At 38.6% G+C, this 20,539-nt stretch overlaps 1 protein-coding gene across 9 annotated transcripts in view; it reads left to right on the forward strand.

Moving 5' to 3' along the window:
- LOC101157110 (septin-9) overlaps positions 1–20,156 on the forward strand; it is an 80,607-nt gene extending 60,451 nt beyond the window's left edge. For 4 of the 9 annotated variants that reach the window (XM_023955396.1, XM_023955401.1, XM_023955400.1 and 1 more), the window contains 9 exons: positions 1,263–1,448; positions 6,772–6,900; positions 7,059–7,140; positions 8,686–8,823; positions 11,779–11,896; positions 14,451–14,546; positions 15,435–15,531; positions 17,769–17,820; positions 18,603–20,153. In XM_023955396.1, coding sequence (XP_023811164.1) covers positions 1,263–1,448; positions 6,772–6,900; positions 7,059–7,140; positions 8,686–8,823; positions 11,779–11,896; positions 14,451–14,546; positions 15,435–15,531; positions 17,769–17,820; positions 18,603–18,819 — 1,115 coding nt within the window. In that variant the 3' untranslated portion in view covers positions 18,820–20,153. Of the gene's footprint in view, positions 1–619; positions 830–1,262; positions 1,449–6,771; positions 6,901–7,058; positions 7,141–8,685; positions 8,824–11,778; positions 11,897–14,450; positions 14,547–15,434; positions 15,532–17,768; positions 17,821–18,602 lie in introns of those variants that run through there. The other 5 variants (XM_023955394.1, XM_023955395.1, XM_023955392.1 and 2 more) reach the window with 3 other exon arrangements.
- Positions 20,157–20,539: the final 383 nt, after the last annotated feature.

Here is a 20,539-nt window from a genome sequence, read left to right on the forward strand (position 1 = left end):
AAGCTCCCTATTCCTCTCTATTCCGATGCATCCACTTGTAGACGACTAGATCCATGTACATCTTTGTTTTCCTTGTCCGATCTGACATCTGGCTCAAAACTGTATGGCTGGATGGCTCCAATATCGCTCGAAAATTAGGCTGGGGTTGTGATAGGCTGTGGGCTAGTGGGAGTGATACAAAACCAACTGAACTGTAAAAGCTGAATTATTAGGATTTATGAAAAAGGTGGGAATGGTTGTCGTCTTAAAGAAGTTTAAGGATGGTGAAGTTTAGGTATTTGGGTGTGAATATTAAAGGTGGGCTGGGATTGTGATGTCGCTGGATATTTATGTGATTTCTGGGGGAGGTACAGCAGTAAGCAGTGATGGGACACATGAAAGAATCATGCTGTTTTACAAAGGAGTCACTTAACTCTAATTTTAAAAAATAGCTGCAGAACATTAGCGCCAACATTTAGACCCATTTCAACCATGTTTTCGTTGGAATGCTACACATAATCAATTTAGTTTTTGGTACGTATTTTCACATTAAATGTTCTTCTGATGCCGTCGCAGCAAACCAAACCGATCAGATCTGCAGTTAAGTGTGTTCAGGTGCTTGCCTGCGGTTTGTCTGTAAGCTGCAAAGCTCTCGCAAACGCAGCCATTGGGTTCTGTCACAACACAGGAAGTGTTGCCTCTTCCTCCCACTTTCAGATGGTTGAAGCTTCTGCTGCAAACACACGCTCACACGGTGGCTTCAGCTGAGCTGTGTTCTAGTGTGCTTTGCTGCAGCGTTGCTTTGGCTTGCAGCTTTCATCTGCTAACAACAAATCCTCCTGAAGGTGAGGTAAGCTGCCATTTGCACTTGGCTGCTGCTTTGACTCCCAACAAGTTCTGCCTGTTTTGCTTTGGTTTGTTTCTCATTTCATATCACAAGAAAAATCAGCATAGCGGCATTGTTCCTGTCAGGCTTCCAACTTATATGGTTGTTTTTTTGAAAAGTTTCCAAACGTGTGCAGAAATGAGGGTAGTAACATTTGTCAATGCCACAGACATTTGCCTTAAAAGGATTTGAAAACTGCCACTCTAATTTCAGACTTGATGCAGTGCAGGCTCACGTAAATGTCGTTTTGAGTCCTGAATGCAGTTCTCAAATAGGAGCTGTTGGGGTTTTATAACACGACTCAAAGTTCCTTTACTTTCTATTTCCTGTTGAAATTGTTTTGCTCAGCAGTTTAGTATCCGTTTCTTTACATTATACGTTCTTCGTGTCCCCTCAGGGTCAGAGGTGAGCCTGAGCCACAGCAACATGTCCGAGTCCGCCAAGCCTCACCCTCCCAGCTCTCAAGCCAAGGGGGAGAAGAGCCATGCAGGTGAATTTGGCTACGTGGGCATCGATGCCATCCTGGAGCAGATGAGGAGGAAGGCCATGAAGCAAGGCTTTGAGCTAAACATCATGGTTGTGGGTAAGCTGGGAATGCAATCATTCAAGCAAAAGCACAAGTCCAATCAAAGACAAATATTCCAACCAAGAATGTTTGTCAAATTGAAAGTAAAAAAAAGCTGGTAAAACTTGATATAAGACACTATTCTTTGACATACTATTTCACTGAGATAGAATGACTGTTAAAATATGTTATTTTCTTCTTAAATCAATTAATTTTTTAATTTAAGATTTAGTTTTGCAGTGTTCCATTAACTACATGAAGATGATTTCTGTTCTCTTCTGTTCTGTAATAATGGTTAAAGGGGTTTTTCTTAGTTTCCTCGTGTTGCATTTGGATTAAACTGTTTTCAGATCCGAACTGACTTGACTGCATCCGAGAGGGACGGAGACCATAATTGCGCACAAATGTGATGCGTTTAGACTGACTCAGAATCAAATTGAGCAAAAGCCAATTAGATTTCCAATTTTGTGCACTAGCAGCTGCAAGTTGGGGATGCGATGTTTCATCCCGGTCAGCAGCACACTTTTCATGCACATCAGACGGTCACCGTTAAGCCGGTCGATAAGCATAGATTCATTTTCTGCACCGGATATCCTGTTTATATTTATTTATTTTTTTATAGATGAATTTTGCGTTTCAAAAAAAAAAAAAAAAGAAGTGTCTGTCATGCTGACACAGATAATGGAGATTACTCTGACAGACGGACAGACTTAAACTTCTTTAAACTTTAGACAGCTTCCCTACCAGTTTCTCCCCTTCTCTAGTTTTATTTACACTGAACTTTTCAGGGTAAATATGAGCTGCATTTTCAAAAATACAGTTTTAGGATCACTTTGAAATAATGAAGCTTTTCAAAAAATTTATTTTATAATTACATTTATCCTTAGTTTTAGAAACGGTAAAGCCTGGTGGTTCTAGGGGTGTCTGATCTTTATCATGGTTTTTGTAGGTGTTTGCTTGAGCTCTGCACATCCTGTTGCTTTGGGTTTTTCATTTTTTATTCACGGACACCCGTGAAAAAGTACATTTTAAAACACACATTCTCAAATGCACACAATATCTAGGTGTTTCCAGTTACATATGTTGAGTTGTTTTTTAAAATCAATTTCACCAACTAACCACTTGCTATCCTAACAAAGCTAGTCCCTATGTAAGACTACAAAATGAACACATTTATAGGAGCTTGTTTTCAAAAAGGTTTTTCTTTGTAGCTAGTTTCAGTTTATTTACTATAAATGTTAATATTTGATCTGCTGATCCAGGGTAACTTGGATAAATGTGCATCACCTCTGGAACACAGTTAAAGTTTACATGACGATGGGGTCCTGTTGTTTGTGCTTTAGTCTTTGTCCCCATAATTAATCATTGTTTGGTATCTAACTCTTCACTTTAAAAAACGAGTTGATTCGTGTCATAATTTGTGTTTACTGATATAATTCATGGTCGATGTTGGTTCATTTCTGTTAATCAGATTTGATCAGATTTACTGACCTAAAATCGATGAAGGACATCTTTAGACAAAAATTCAACCAGTGGGAGTTAGAGATAAAAACCTGGGCACTGAACAGTTCAGGTGAAGTTTACTAGATTTCCTTAGATTTCATGCAAGATAATAGTGTAAAATAAATATGTGTGCAAACAAATAGCAAACACAGTGGCCATCACATGTGTGATGCTATGGTACTTGGTCGTTTTTACATCATAGTAAAATAAATCTACTGTGCCTCAATCCAAATGTTTTTCAATATCGATTATCAACTTATCTCATTTTGAAATGGTTGTATAATAGTTTAGTTTGATTTGATTAACAACTTGCCTCAGACAGATCGATCAGAAATCGATTCATTGATTAAGTCAATCATACATCACACCCCTAATCATTTTACTGCCAAATACTATAAAGTGTAGCTTTGACTGTAAGTAAACTGTAAATCAAATATGTCAAAATGTGATGCAACTGGGGGTAAGATTTTTTGATTCACAAATGACGGGGTTGTGTATTTAACTTTATTCAAGGCCTGTTTAAAAACTGTCATCACTCATTATAAGAAAGCAAGCCATATAGTGACACATCCTGCTCCAATAGCGAAGGCTTAGAGACTAGCTTTAAGTTTACTCAATGCAAACCATTCAGTTATGATCACACCTCTTGTCCAACTCTGTTGCAGTTTTGGGTGGAAATCTGTTGAAGTTCTTCAAAATGTTCAATTTCTATTTAGTATTTGTGGTTTTGCTTTATTTGTCACTCCTTTTCAAACCTTTTGAATCATATCCTTTTGTTCAACAGAGTAAAATCTCAAAATATCAGAAGATAAGAAAGCAACGCCCCTGTAGCTAGAGCGCCTGGTCAGGTTTTAATGAACCTCCGTTGTTACAGTAAAAATGTCAGTCTTTGCACAACTGGTGGACAGGACAAAAAATAAAAAAAGCAATAGAAGCCGTTCCCCCTCCAAAAGTCGTAAAATAAATGCCAGTAGTAACTCCCTAATGGACAAGTAGGATTTTTTTTTTATCTCAAACTGAGAAAGACCATTGCACATGCTGAGCTAAGGATGAAATACAGAAAGGCTGATTTAGTAATTCAATACCTTAGCTACATTCCATTTGCATTATTTCATGTTTGCCTTAGTTCACACTGGAAGTTCTTTCAAAATTCTGCTTCACTGAGCCCTTCAGGGCAGTGATTCATGGACTCAGATAGGAAAAAGGAACACTGATTTACAGATGGACCAGAAACAGATAGGTGTGTAAAACGTTTTCCCATTGATAAAACGGCAGCAGGTTAGCCTCCGTGTAAATGTTTGTTGGTGAGAACAGACATAGAAAACTGGCAAGTTCAACAGAAAAACTATAAACTTGAAAACTTCTCCATTTTTATTGTTGCTGAAGGCAAACTGCACTGTTCTCTAAGATTACTTGTATCCACTTGCAGCGCTCTGACACGTCAGGCTTAAATGAAACTTGAGTAATAAAATCACAGATTATGCAATGCAACCAACGTTTCCGTCAAACTGCAGCTGATAACTGAAAAGAACAGATTTTTTACCGTCTTCTTATAGCTTTTTTCTGATGATGGCGAACATATATGAAGACAAAAATGCTTAAAATTAAATTTAAATTAAGTGTTTTTTTTTTGTTTTTGTTTTGTTCAAATTGTTAATCAGACACAAGCTCCCTGCTCCAAGCTCTCAGCAATGGGGAAGGGGGGGGTGGGGTTGCTCCGAGCCAAATGTCCCGCCAACAACTTAAAGCCAAATTTCGAATAAACTTTTGCCGCTCTGCAGAGACTATGTCCTAGAAAACAACAAAAGACCGCTGGGAACTCTTTGTAAATGGATCAAAAGATGATCAGAGAGGGAGTTTAATGTCTCTGCTCACCACTGAAGTCCAGCTTCTTGCCTCTCAGATCAGTTCCAGCTTGCATAGAACTTTTTTTTCCCATCTAACAGCAAGGTATTTAATGTAGATGCTTGACATCAAAACCCCAGGTTGTGCTCGTTCCTCTTGTGTTACAAAGGAAAGAGCTGACAAAGAGCGGTAAGATAATACAGGAAATGAAAAAAATATGCGAGTTTCCACAAAGGTTTTTCAAGACTAACGTCATGAGAGTGAGTGTGAGAAGCCTGAACAGCTGCTGTCTTGGCCATTTCCACTGTGGCATTGGCAAAGTGTATGAAAGGGAATGAATGTAAAGTTTGTGTGACAGGAGCCCTGACAGCTAAAAGTGGTGGGTGCTGATCACTGCAGCTACTGCAGACAGAGCCCTTTTCTTTTGTTTTTTTGTTAAAGGACTTTAGTTTTCACTGGTTGTTTTACCATGCTTTTAAAAAATGCTTTCTCATGTAACACAAATGTGATGTAAACCGGAAACTTGGTTGCCATTGATGCAAATGTGAATCTCATTTTGTGGGAAAGTCTGTTCAACCAGATTAAGTATTCAACTGTAAATTGTGCATCAAGATAAATTGCAACACATGTCAAATTAAACATAAGTGCAGCGTTTTGCTCTGAGTACAGCTGTAAGTTCATAAAAAAAACTTTATTTAAACTCGTGCACTCATGCGGTACCTATTCCTCCATCATGTGGAAATGGTTTATTGCACAATGTATCAAACAGACACCCACAGGAAAATGCATTAATATAGACACGACTCTAGAGAGTTCATCTGCTGGTGGGTGATGAATCTCACGTGTGGTCCGAGAATGCATCTTTCCTCCAAGCCCCCACCGGCTGCACGTCTGACCCCCATTTTATTGCAAGGCTTGTTGTCCTAAATCTGCACTCACAGGAACATGTAGAGGGTAATGTCATCTCCATGTGTCTGGAAAGTCTTTTACACTGCCTGTTGGCTGCATGTACGGCTTAGCAGCTCAGTTATTGTTGTATTTAAAGAACATGTTCTGCACTGAAATCAAAGGAACGCAGTATTCATTTGTAGTTCTCAGATTTTTCTGTTTAAAAACCTTTTACCACCTCAATAAAGGAAAAAGGTTCAAGAAACTGCTCCCTATCTAATGAAAAAATTATATAGTGTGGGACTATGTAGTGCCCTGAATTTCAAAAATTTGGACACCACAACTTTTCTTTTTAAAGTCAGGTAAGACGTCACCAACCTCCCGAAGTCAAAACTAAATAAAATTGAACATTTCGTGAAAGTGATTTATGAATGCACTGATGAACCATTGATGGCTTATAAAAACAAATTAATAATTCATTTTTTTCACATGAAAAATTGTTCAAGCACAATGCATTGTGGTCTATATTTGCCAATGCAGTGAAAATTGACTCACACCAATTTTATGCAGAGATGTCTGGGGAATTTCTAGGACTCTGGGTTTTGTAAATTTGGACAGCATTATACAGTGCATTAAGTAGTGAGTGAAGGGATTCGGACACAACCTCAGTGATCTGAAAACATTTTCCACAACTCAATCGTTTGTGTTGTTTTCTCAAAAAGGACAAACAAGGCAGATCTTTTTCTGCTATTTTAACTAGGAGCTTCTTTTTCATGCAAAGCAAATATACGCTTGATATACAGTAAGAGTCTGCATTTCCCCTTTGATTATTAGCCTTATTTATTGTCCTAGACAATAGATCTAAAAGCATTTCAGATTTTATGGGGCTTATTTCGAGTTCAACCTCTGTACCCAACCATTTTTAAAATAATTATTCTGCTCTGGTAAAAACTATATAAAGATTTTAAAATGAACAATTACAAAGTAAACGGGTAGTTATTTTAATTGCGTTCAGTCATTTTTCTTTTAGTGTTTTGGCGCTCTTGGACAGTTTTTCTGTGTTTTCACTCGGTTTACATGTTTTGCTTTGTGTTTTTCTGTTTAGGACAAAGCGGCCTGGGGAAGTCCACTCTGATGAACACTCTCTTCAAATCCAAAGTTAGCCGTAAGTCGGCGCAACCCAATCCAGAAGAGAGGATCCCCAAGACAATCGAGATCAAGTCCATCAGTCACGGTTGGCCTACATTCACGTTTGTTAGCCTGCAGCCTGTACACAGCGCATATGGTACCATTAATGATGCAGCATGTGTTTCCTCTCTGCTCTGCCATCGCAATTATTTGTTTCCAAAAAAGTTTTTTAAAAAGATGAATTACATTGTTTTCTTTATGCAGACATTGAGGAGAAAGGAGTGAGGATGAAACTGACAGTCATCGATACTCCTGGGTTTGGGGATCATATCAATAATGAGAACTGGTGAGTGTTTTCTTTGGGCACGCAGTTTATGGATTATTAATGGATTAGTAATGGATTATTATGGATTTGTTAGTATGTAAATTTTACAGTTTTTGCAACACCTACAAGTTGTTAAATATGTGAAGAATTTAAACTATGACCAATAAATAAAAGCCATCTTGAAATATTAGGGACCCGCTCAGATGATATTTTAATTAAATTGTTTTTAGCCAAAATAAAAAATAAAAAACTTGTCGTTATCTAGGACAATGTTGCGAAAGTAGTTCATTCGAAATTCGCGTCTGAGTGTAGCAGCAATGTTGGCACAGAGCAGACTCGCCCCCCCTTTCCCGTCCTGTAGCTGAGAGCTCTGAGCAGGAAGCTTGTGGCCCACCTATTGTATTTTCTACATCATATGTGTATCCTTAGTCCACAAAAGCACCAAAAATGACATTTTTATCAGCGTGTCTTTAAAGAACCTATAGCATGCTAATCTTTAGCCTTTTATAGTAAGCAATATTCATGTATATGATGATATATTACCTGTGGTGCACAAAGAACAGTTTCTAATGAAATATTAGTTATTTTTGCAGCTAACTTTCCTATCCAGATGTAAGATCTGGATAGGAATCTGTTACATCCAAAGATGGATGTGCATATTGTGCATATAGAAGGAAGGAGCATTTGCCAAACACTGTAAGCTCCGTCAAGAAAGTCTGTGTTTGTGTTAGCTTGGGGGGCGGTGCCGGCAGAGCAGACTCTTCCTAGAAGGGGTTGTTCTCACTGGTCTACATCACAAGGTGAGGAGGGACTGGTGCTCAGAGCACAGGTTTTCAGAGGAATACTCAGAAATGCATGAACTGATATCGCTTTGAGGTTTCTTTTTGGGAGGAAAAATCAGTCCATAAATCAAATTAAACATGTGGACATATAAAAACTACTTAAAAGCTATGCTAAAAGATGAGTTATTGCTAAGATTTTCCACAGTGGATGAAGCCCTCACATCCTCAGGCAGGCAATTCCACAGGCGAGGCCCACGGTGCTGAAATGTGGCCTAGCAGTGGGTTTTTGTTCTGAACTGATGGCGAAAAATTGCTTTTCCATCTTGATAAAGGCCCATGGCTCTTTATAGTCACACACTGATAGTGGCTCTACTGCCATGTTTGGTGATCCAGGAGCAAAGTGGGCTTTGGCGTCTTGACACTTCGACTCATGAGGAGGCAAACTGGGAATTGGACCTGCAACCGTCCGATCAGTGGTTGAATGCTGGGATCTCTGCCCCACAGCCGCCCCCATTGCTAACAGACTGTGTTTCCCCTGTGCTATTTCTGTACCTGCTACATCCTGTCTTGGTAGGTGTTGGGGGTGTGGCCTTTGGCCATCTGTTATGTGAAGAGGCAGAATAAACAAAGCACAGCTTTACAGTCCATCATAGCTCTTGATAAAGTGGGCTGACTCACTAATGCTAAAGGCTGTACAGTTGTTTGTTTGGGGTTCTTCTTTGATTCATTACAGGCACCATGTTAAATAACAGGAGGCAATAAACAACTTCTTCTCCTTTCTCAGTTGGCAGCCTATCATGAAGTTCATCAATGACCAGTATGAGGCCTACCTGCAGGAAGAAATCAACATCAACAGGAAGAAAAAGATTCCAGACTCCAGGGTCCACTGCTGCATATACTTCATTCCTCCCACTGGTCACTGGTAAGATCTTTACTTCCAAATACACACCTGTCAGCAATAAACTATCGCCTCCCACTAGCACCAACATGAGTCAAGATTTCAGAGCATCTCCTCTGTTACTTCAAGTTTTAATTTTCACCCCCTGCAAAAAATAATTGCATGTGAGACTCATTATCTCCTTAATGACTCTAATTGATTCCTCTCTTTATTTATCATCACTTTTTTTAAGAGTTAAAAAGTGAAGGGACCCCAAGTGGTCTCCATATCCTGTTTTGATCAAATTCAGGACAAGACTGATAAGAAAAAAAAAAAAAATCCACATTCCAGTGTTTGACTGAACCTGCATTCATGTGCACCAAATGCGAACATCTGCAAAGCTCCTCCATATGTTGCCGTGACAGACCTGTCCTCTGTGGCTTCAGGTCTCTGTGCAGCAGTAACTCAACAGTTGTCCACGTCTTGGCGTGAGTGGGGGATGACATGTTGTGTGACAGACCCCCTCATCATCTGCTCACGGCTCCACAGCTGCTCCTTCAGAGTATGTTTGTGAGCTCCTTGTTCCTGCAGACGCGGTGGGCAGCAGGCATGCCCACACTCGTGTGGCTGCACACTTCAGCCGCTCTCAGCTCCTCAGCCACAGATCTGTGTTGCTGATCTAATAAACAGAAAGGACTCATGACATCCAAATCTATTCCAGAGCCTGGGCACAGAAGGATATTGTATTTGATTGGATACACTAGTGTTAAAGCGATTGTTATAGCCGCCATTCTTGGCATGAAACATCGCTGAAACATGTAGGTTTCAGAGTAAAACCTGGTATCGTCCCTATGAGTTCGTTCCATCAGACTTTCAGTCGTTTAAAACAAAACTTCGCAAAGTGACCTGTTTGTTGAAAAGGTGCCGCATTTTTAAAGACACAAGTTTTTTTTAGTATAAGACCTAGTATAAGCAGAGAGTTAAACACTAAAAATCTTGCCAAGCTTGCTCTGTTGTTGTTACTGACTCTTATTTAATGCGCCTGGTACCCTAAGGGGCTGGAAAGGTCAAGCACCTGATCATCAGCACTTAGCACCTGTGAGCATGGGCCCCATGCGCCAAAACACTAGGTTCAAAGTCATGCTGTGGAGAAGATTAAGAGAAAGACTTTGCTGTGGGTGAAGACAGGGTGATGGTGGAAAATAGCATCTGAGAAAAGCAAACTCATAATATTTGGAGGCAACAATACAAGGCTGTGTACGGAGTAAGCGCTACCTCATTTCCCATCATCCATCTGTTTAGATGCACTCCTGCTGGCTTACAGCCACTCACACCCCCGATCTGACATAACCGGTGTATATAAATTGTGAGCAATACTGAAGCTATCCAGCCATACTATGTTAATCCAGATGCTAGCTTGGAGTTGTGGGTTGCCGTAGTAACTCAAACATCAAGGCTACAAGCTTTATGAAATTAGATATTTTGTCTGCTTCTGATTCTCTACTAATTGAATGAAGAAATGCACAGAAATACAATTGTAGCTTAATTTTCTTTATACATCTCCTCCATCATGAAAAAAAGGCCAAAAGAACATGTTAAAAACTCCAAGAATATCATTTTCATTGGGGTGGATCTTTAAAGTTTTTTTTTTTTTTAATTCCAATTTAGTTACCCTATAGCTATAAACCTCAAGGTTAATGGTTGTTTTCATTTTACAAAGTTTTTTTTATATGTAAAGTAATAGTTGATGGGAGTTTAAATACGTGGAGGCATGTTGCTGTTTTCAATGATTTTAGTATATTTGTTGACTCTGGAATGAATTTTGTGAGAAAGTTGCTGCCAGTTTGCCTGTGTGGACTTCAAAAGCAGAGCAAAAGCAAAACTGTCTCTGCATCAGGGGCTGTTCCCGTTGATTTACGGACATGCTGCCGCTCCTGCTGCCAGTCATGCCATTTCTTATTTTATGCATATTTAAGGCAAGAGAAAGAAGCTGAACTTAAGCTATCATTAAGTCAGAATTGATGTACCACTAAACGGGAGGACAGGGGAAAGGAGTGCATAGTGTCAGGAAGTCCTCTGCACATTTATGCAGACAACTTACTTAGAAAATGCATGTGAATGTAAATAGACACATGCAATGCTGAAGAATATTTTATGTATTTTTTAAAAATTGTATTTCCATATGTTGAGTGAATGTTCAGTCACATATGCCTGCTGTGGCATGCATATACTCATTCCATGTATGTGATTCCATGAATACATTAAAATGATTACTGACCCAGAAAGTGTTACTCACATCCTGTGATCATCTTTTCTTTGGCATTTTTTTTTTTTTTTGTCTAGCCTTTGATCTTTTGGCCCTCTCTTCTTTACCGGCATGCTTCTGTGTTTCTCCTGTCCACTCTTTTTTTGATTTTTGTAAGACACACCATGGTTTTGTATCATGTTTCATTAGAAAAGCGCCTGTCATTTTCAAAGGAGAAAAAGCCAGGATTCCCCTCCAGTCGCCCCTGGGAGTCTGAACCGGGCCCGCTTGGCTAACACTAATTGGAGGGCAGCGTAGGCTGCTGTCTGTGCAGATGATTTTCCTGAGGCTAATCTAAGCCAAAGGAATAAGGAAAAAAAAAATAACAAAAATAAGTACGGTACACGTGGAAACAGAGGAAAGCCTTTTTCAGTGTAGAGGTCCTGAACAGCTGTGGCCTTTTCTGCAATGGAAATAATTACAAACTCTTGAGTTTGAAACCTAAAAAAAAAAAAATCAATAAATATTTACATCCAAATCAAATAGAAATCAAAGATCTGTCCAATCAGTTGTGGATGTTACTGTGGCAGCTGAGTGATCCCACTTCACTGTAAAGAGAATGACTGCCCTCTGGTGGTTATTCTGTTTTATCACACCCATGCATCTCTGGAGTCTTTCTGCTCCTGCAGGAAATTATTTTTTCGGTATAACACCAAAAAGATTTTTTTTACATTTTTGTTGTTGATATTTTACAGTCTTAGGCCTTTGGATGTGGAGTTCATGCGCCGTCTCAGCAAAGTGGTTAACATCGTCCCTGTGATCGCCAAGGCCGATACACTCACCCTTGAGGAGAGGGACTACTTCAAGCAGAAGGTGAGAAGAGTGGACACATGTTATTATGAGTGATTGAATAGCTAATAGTATCGTTAAAAAAAAAAAAAAAATCTTCACGAAGTTCTGTTGTACAGAAACTCTGATTGAAATCTTCTAGGCTGCCAAATAAAATTTTGTATAAGAAAAACTGCCTGGATTCTGGTCCAGATGTCACATTTGGTTCCACAGCTACATTTTTTAAGTTCAAATTTTCACACAAATACAATATGTAGGTAGATTTATTTTAGTGAAATTTGTCCCTTTTTTCTAATTCTCCCATTGGGTAGTTTGAGCACAAAGCCACTTCATTACCCAAAGTGACCTTAAGGTCACCTCTCTGTACAGGGTGACGCAACAGAGCAGCCAAGCTCAGCAAGGTCAAGTGTATTCACAAAGACATGAGCAGAATTACAGCACCTTAAAGAGAACTTTTTAAACAAATGTTCCCTCTTGAAAAAGTTATGAAGATGACAGCAAGCTTAAGTGAATGTGTGTTTTATAAGAAAGCCTTGATTTGATCAATAAAAGATGATCTTGTTGAGAATTTAGATGCTTTTCATAAACAAAACTGTAAATTATGTTTTTCACTTCAGAGTCACAACAAAGGAAATCATCCATAAGTCAAATCTGCATGAACAAAGACAAACAAATCTGAAATGACGTTTTTAATCGTTGTCACATAAGATATTACTGTCATCACCACCCCCATGTCTGTACAGCTTTACACACAAAAACAAAAGGTCGCATTTGATGAATAACCATAAAAGAAAACTTCTTCCATCATTCCAAAGTAAAATTCTCTAGTCCAATGTTCATCATTCAATCATCTGCACACTTTTGTTGTTACAATTGTTAAACACATTTTAATAAAAAAACAGTCTCTCCTCGTATTCTGTTGTTTAAAGACCCACTCCAATGAAAATCACATTTTTGTCATGTACTTGTGGGATTTTTATGATGACGCAGGACACGTATGAAGAAAATGGAATTCCTAAATTCCTTTTCTTGGTGTTTTTTTTTTTTTAAATTGAAATCATTGTGATTCAGAAGGAGACGGAAAAATGCAGTCAAACAGTTTGTGATGTAAAAATTAGCTGGGCAAACCACAAGCTTCCTGCTCTGATCAACAGGGCGAATTTCAAAGGCGAATTTCTAATAAACTGCTGCCGCTCTGCAGAAAGTATGTCCTAGAAAATCCCACACATTTGTTGATTTTTGCTGAAAATCCTAATTAAAAGACCGCTGGGAAGGCTTTTAAAAGAGCTCAAAAGATGATTGGAGTAGGATTGTAACATCCCTTTTTCCTTTTGCTAGTTGTATGTCTGTTGGTGGTTCAATTCCTGCATTAACAATTCATTCAAATAGGTATGCAAAAAATGTAGACAGATTATTGAGGCTCAACTCCCAACTGATTGATTACTCGAAGACTTACTCTCCAGATAACAATTTTAGTTCCTAAGCCGTTTTTCTTAAAGGTTTTTCAAATTCCTTGATGCAAATGTGTTTGAACCACAACTAACGGCAGGTGATGTGACTGTAGATGGGATTTCTGGTCCCTGAACAAGCTTATCAGACACAGCATAATAAGTCTGCAGATGTTTTATCAGTTTATGACTGTTTTGAACATCTTAGCACCTCCTGTGTGTTTTTCTTCTATGCCATTTATTAAAGTAATCTCGTTCTTATCCATCGTCCAATATTACTTCAGAGTCTGACAGTGCAACCTCACAGCAGAAACCTTCTTATCAGGGCTTTCCTCGCTACAACAGATCTTTGCTCCTCCTGCTTCCAGCCTTTACCAGTCTATGTTTAATCCCTCTTTTTTCTGGGTTTCTCTTATTCCTGACCCACAGGAGGCAGCCTACCCGTCACCTGCAATCCTCCAACATTCCCTTATCTTCCCAAATGCTCCCGTAGAATACAGTCCTCCTGCTTCCCAGTGGGAGTTTTGGCTAACACATTCCTGCCTTCTGATGCCTTCGGCGTCGTTCTGAGAGAACAAATCGGCAGTTGGCCCGGGTTGTGGCAGAGAATAAAAAGCTGCAGCAGGGCTTGTAGTTATTTTGTTTTAGTTGGCCGCACACGCTCAGTATGACCCTGAAGATTATTGACCAAAAACTTCTCATGCCAAACAATTTTCTCTTTTTTTTTTTTCTTCAGCTTCGCCTTTCCATTTTCTCTTGAAGCGGCTACTCATTTTCAAAATCAAACATTGTGCTTCAGAGCCTCCAGCTGGGAGTTCCTCAAACACAGACTTAAAGTGTTTTGTTGTTGAAATTCACCAATTTGATTCAGAAGCAAATTTTCAAACTAGTAATTGGGGAAGTGAGGAGTCATTCTGACAAGCAGAGACTGTAAACAATGGAAAGCAGTGTAGCAGATGGTGTACCCGATGACAACTGTGGACATGGCTGTTTAACTGTTTTCCCCATCAGAGATGGGATGTGCATTCATATGCCAATATACCATGTGTCAATTAAATGCTATTGAAAGTGCTTGCAGTTATGCTTTTTTTATTTCATCAAACACAACTCAGCAATTTTTTTCTTTGCAGATCAGGGAAGAACTGCGAGCCAATGAGATTGACGTTTACCCTCAGAAAGAATTTGATGAGGATGCAGAGGACAGGATGATCAATGACAAAATCCGGGTGAGTTAAAAAATAAAAAGAATGTATTCTGTCCAGCAGCTTTGCAAACAGATGAGTCGAAGGCAATTTAACTGTTACAATAGGAGGTAATGACTCTTTGGACACACAAATAGTCTTGCATCTCAGATCATTCACGTATGTTTTTTTACATTAATGGTTTTGTTCCCAAGAAAACTGTTAGAAGGCGGTGGTCTACACACTCAAGTGGCTGCAATATTCATCTCACACCGAGAACACAATCAACCAAATTCTTGAATTTCATCTGTAGATTTATCCGTCCAAAATGTCAATAATAAACTCAATCAATACTGAACAAAGTTGTTTCTGTCAAAATAAAACCTGTCAAAATCAAAGCATTTCCTCCATGGAGAACAGAAGAAACCAAGAAATCTAAAAGAAACTGCAGGAGTGCAGAAGGAAAATGGCACAAAACCAAATTGAGATAAATTGATACAGTACAGCAACTCTGTTAAACACACAAAATATTTACCAAAAATTATTAGTGGACAAATATTCCAAACCCAACATTATTTTCTCTACTATTGACTGGTTAATAAATCCAGTCTCTTGTACAGTACAAAATGTGAGGAGTTTGCAGTCAACTTCACCAATAAGACAAATATTTTTGGATTTAATATCTGATGCATTCCTCTTCATTTTGGAATGTTCTTGCAGGGTATTTATGTGTGATGACCTTTTATTTATAGTAATTATTACAATTGCATACATTTCTTTTTGGACCGGACGGAAAAGAGAAATTGAGAGTTTTTTTTTCTTTTTTTGGAATGCTTAAGAATGAAGGATCCTCGCACAAAACGACAACAACAAAGCGCACCGTTTCAGAAAATGTTGCCAACCCTAAAAGGGAATCTTGTTTGCTTCCATCAGGAGATGATTCCTTTCGCTGTGGTGGGCAGTGACCAGGAATATCAGGTGAACGGGAAGCGAATCCTGGGAAGGAAGACCAAATGGGGCACCATAGAAGGTAATGCATTTGGACCTGATTATATACACTCCAGTTGACACTTTCCTTTACCGTTTTTGTGAATAAGAGATCCAAAGGTTTGGACATGTCAGTCAGTGGGGTTCTGTCTGTCATAGCAGCAGAGAATTAGAGATTCTGTTTAGACTTAAACCCCAAAGAACTGCCAGGAAAGTGAGTCAGAGTGAAAGGAAAGCTGCTAGACTGATTGGACTGAAACGCACCTGAAGACCTTTTTATTTCAGCAGGCTTTTATGTTTATTTTATCTATATTTTTATTTCATTTTTTTGTTTTGTTTTATCCTTTTTATAGTGTTTGACCTGTGTGACTCATCCTGGGAAGAGTAAACTTTACTTTCTCTGTCCTGAAATGTTTTATGAAGCAACCTTGACGGTCTATAATCTTGCATCACGACAGTAAATGTTACAGACTTATGCATAAAACCACGACTAAACACGAAACAGCTCTGCAGGAGACAACAGAGGTTAATCATTCAAGTTTATTTTTTCCTTTTGACGCTTAGGTTAAACATGCGGTCAACCAGTTTAGCCATTTGTTGTTTGGTTACTAGGAGCCTGTTTGCTGGTTTCTGTCTGTAGCCATGGAGGTTCATAAAACATGTGGAAAAGGTTTACAGTGACTCCAGTCAGAAACTTAAGAGGCATGCACTGTGCCTTTACATTTGTTTGGCATGTGCACAATGTGTGCACTGATGTCACCTAATGTGCGTTTGGAGAAAAGCGGGGGACATCTGTCTGGTCAAGCTGTAAAAAGACCATAAAGCAGCTGCAGAGGCCTGAAAGGATGGTAACTAGAAAAGAATTTAAATCTCAATATTGTCACATTTACGTCTTTGTATTTTTAAAGGCAAAAAAAAAAAAGAAACATCCAGTTTTCCATGAAAGTGTGAAAATTAAATAGTGGAGTAAAAGCAGAGCAATTGAAATGTGAATAGCAAATCTGCACTGCAGACACAAAATCTTTCATTTCATTTTTTAGCTTCTAATATTTTTTTTAAACCCAATATGAGACAAAACTACCTCACTAGTAATTTTAATCAGATGGGACAACTTGTTTCAAGTAAATCTTAAATATCTTGTTGAGTCATCTGATCTTGAAAACATCTTATTTTTAATATTCCTAATGGCATTCATTTTTTTACTCAGAATTTTCATTTATTTTGATAACTTTATCCTACAACGTGTAATTCTAGTCTTTCAGTGGTATAGTAACTAGGATAGATGGACTGTTGTAGGGTTTAAAAAATATATTTTTGGAGGAACAATTATAAGCATGTATGTATATAAAGACTTTAAAGATATAAAACTTTTTTGTAATGATACAAATGTATTTTAAGACATAATATTTCTAATTACCAGAGCAATAGACCTTAATATGAGTGTCCATGATTATTTTTAGAACTAAATTTAGTCTTAAAAAAACAAAAATACAAAAAAATATATATATACTTCACAAGTTTTTTAAAGATATCTCACCTAGAAAAAATTGTTCTTCTTCCAATGGTGGATTTTTTTTTTTCACTTTTAAGAAGAAAAAATATGTTTTGTATTCTATAGGTTTTTTCAGTGTGTATTGACAAGGACATTTTTTCTGGTGTGGATTTAAGAAGGCAGACTTTTCTGCTCACCAAGTGTGGACAAGCCGTTTACTTTGTTCAGAAGGGGTGGGGGTGGGGGGTGCATTAAGCATTTGCTTGAACTCATGTAGGAGCTTCTAAAGCTTCTGGAGGATCCGACACACCAGTAGTCCAGCTCATTAGTTACATACGCGTGCTCCCCTGATGCAACTAATCAGCGCTCACAAGCCCAGCATCCCCCCCCCCCCCCCCCATTTCAAGAGGTATTTAATTTCCTGCCCTTGATTTCAAAGCTTTGCCTCAACTGCATCCTCCTTTGTGTCATTTCCTGCCTTTGACATAAATTTTAATTTAAGCATGTGTTGGTACTGTTGGAGGTGCTGGTTGACATGTCATGGTGAGTTTATTCATATGACTTACTTAAAGTTCTCCAGTTCAGACGAAGAGAGCTAAGGTGTGACAAATGACTGCAAAGAGGTGGATGAGTGTGTTATCTTGCTTTAAGAAAATTGCTACACCTGTCATGTTGGAGGATGAGCGTTAGATGGCTGGTGGCCAACACTGCCATCTGGTGGTAGTTTAGGGAATAGCAAAAAATGGTGGCATTGTAAAAACCTTTCTACCTTTCTTCTCTCTTTACAGTTGAAAACATTGCACATTGCGAGTTTGCTTACTTGCGGGATCTCCTGATCAGGTAAGATAAGGGTTTTATTTATTTAGTTTTCTCTTATGACAGATGATGTGCTAAATTGCATTCACTCTTTAAAGTCCCACTCCAATGAAAATCGTACTTTTGGTGATTTCAGCATGTTCTTGTAGCATTTTTTTCATGATGGAGGATACATTTAAAAAAAATTAAGAGTAAAATTGCATTTCTGGTTATTTCTTTATTTAAATTGTAGTGAATTAGGAGCAGACAAAAAAAATTGCACTTTGAAAACCCTGTGGCTTTGCTTTAGAGGCTGGCAACAAGCTCCCTGCTCCGCTCCATTCTGATGCATTCACTTGCAGACAAATAAATACATTTATGTCTTTGTTTTCCTTGTTCGAGCTGACATCTGACTCAAACTGTACAGCTGGATAGCTCCAATATTGCTCGCCATTTTTGTTGTACCACTGATGTTAGCTTGGGGTTGTGAGTGCCTGTAAGCTAGCAGGAGAGCGTGTAAACAGAGGGATGATGGGAAATGAGGATGGTCTTACTCCCCACCAACAGTCCTGCCCACAATTCAAAGGCCAAATTCTGCTAAACTACTGCAGAAACTTTATCCTAGAAAACAACACAGGATTTTTTTATTTTGCCTAAAAATGGTATAATCATAAACAAAAGGCAGCTGGGACTTTTAGAATTGCACAACCAGATTATAAATTGTTAATTGATGCTACTTAAATTCCTTCAAATTGTCCGAGTGATTTCTCGTACACAAATTAATAAGATTGGAGTTCACTGGAACTGGAACCTGTTTGCATTTGCAGAACACATATGCAGAACATCAAGGACATCACCAGCAGCATTCACTTTGAGACGTACCGCGTCCGCCGGCTAAACGAGTCAAACGGCCTTCCCCACCATCACCTGCCAGACGACCTCTCCGCTGATCCCAAAGCCAACGGTCAGCTGGAGGAGCAGCCCAGTGCCCCACAGACCAACGGAGCGGCTGCTCAGCACGAAGCCTTGTCCCATGAGATGTAAAAGAGTCTGAAAGCAGGACACAACCAGGCACAAAACACACACATTCTGCTTACATGCACACATTACCTAAACATTCATGCTGTGAAAACCACAAACTCCAAACACACAATAATAAATCTTGACATTCTCCCTGCATGGGCTCTCTTTAATCTGTTCCTGCATCTTTACTGTTCAGTCCTTGTTTCAATCTGCATTTGACCGTCCAGTTCAGTGATTGTCTTTCTAACAAAAATAAAACACAAAAGTGGTCAAAAAAGGATCCTTAAAAAAGTTGGTTGACTGAAATTTAGTAAGATGTTGCTCTCCAGGTGAGGAGATTTGCAGTGAAGTATGACATGGGACGGGTTGAACTGGGTAAAACGGTGCCGGCTGCCCGCTCTGCTTTGTGTTGTGATGTATAGTGTTGTATAGTCACTAGAGTTATGTAGGGAGAATTAGATTAACTGTGTAATGGAGGTTTCTGTTGACAACTCCACATTGATAAAGAACAATGCAACAGCTATACGGAGCTATCAGACGGCATTTGTCCCGCTGAGTTACGTTGTTTTAAAACCCTTTTTGTCAAACCGCTCTGCATCTTTTCATGTAACGCCAGCTGTGTTGTGTAGTACAAACATACGTTTTCTCTCTTGCTGATGTATTTTTATTGCTAATCTTAATATTATAGTGTATGTTGAAAGTGCAGCTGTTGTTCCATGCATTTGTTTTTAGACCTTTTTTCATACCTTACACCAAATCTTCCAAGTTTTCTTTTTTTTTTTGTCTCATTGTTCTGAATAGAAGCACATGCAGTATATGGAGTTGATTTGTGTATTTATGTTTGTTTGATGCCATCTGTTTACTTTCATTCCAGCTGTTAGTTTCTCAAGATTTGTGATTTAAAAGAAAGAAAAAAAAAAGTGTAGGTTTAAATATTTTTGTATTTCCCGCAGAACCTTAAACCTGTTTGAGAGACTGCACTATAGCTAGCACGACTTCACTCTTCCTGCTTGGGAACACAACCGGTCCCATCAACACGTGACATTTACAGCACTAAAAAAAGCAATAAATGTGCAGCGTTAATCCAAGGATTTTTAAATAAAATAAATGCAGAAAATATTTCAGCTGCAACTAAAAAGTCTGACACTTCTGCAAAGGTTTATTCAAAATTCAAAAAAGTTTTAGCAAAACCAAAAAAATAAATAAATTGAAAGCAAAAACTGTTGTCTAAAAAAAAGTTATTGGGTAACACTTTGTTTACTGTTGTATAGTTCTTGTGTAATTTGTCATGCTACTATAGATTAAGGTTTTATCTTTGATATATTTCCAAAATAAAGATTGATATTTTTATTGTTTGACATTGAGTTGATATTTTTTTTTGAGTGTTTTAGAGAAGAAACACATGTTGGCATTTTCACAACATGATCTGACCAAGGCTTCCACTTGTTTCTCAAACTACGTTCACTTGGCAAACACTCAAGCAGCCACTTCCAATGTAAAGTCTGCGTTCAAAACTCTTGCGTTCACCTGTAGCCACGCAGGTTCTACAACCATTTTCAGTCGTTGAAAGTGTGATGAAGGTTAAACCGGGTCAAACTTTAACCAATTAGTGAATCGGATACTTGATGGTGGATGGCTTCCCAACAGCTTAAAAACTGATGGAGGAGAAATTAATAACTCCTGGAATAGAGCATTGAAAGGAAAAGCCTGGAGCAAGACTTGCACCGCTTTAACATTTCAC

Source organism: Oryzias latipes, chromosome 1, assembly GCF_002234675.1.
Source record: "Oryzias latipes chromosome 1, ASM223467v1".
NCBI lineage: Eukaryota > Metazoa > Chordata > Actinopteri > Beloniformes > Adrianichthyidae > Oryzias > Oryzias latipes.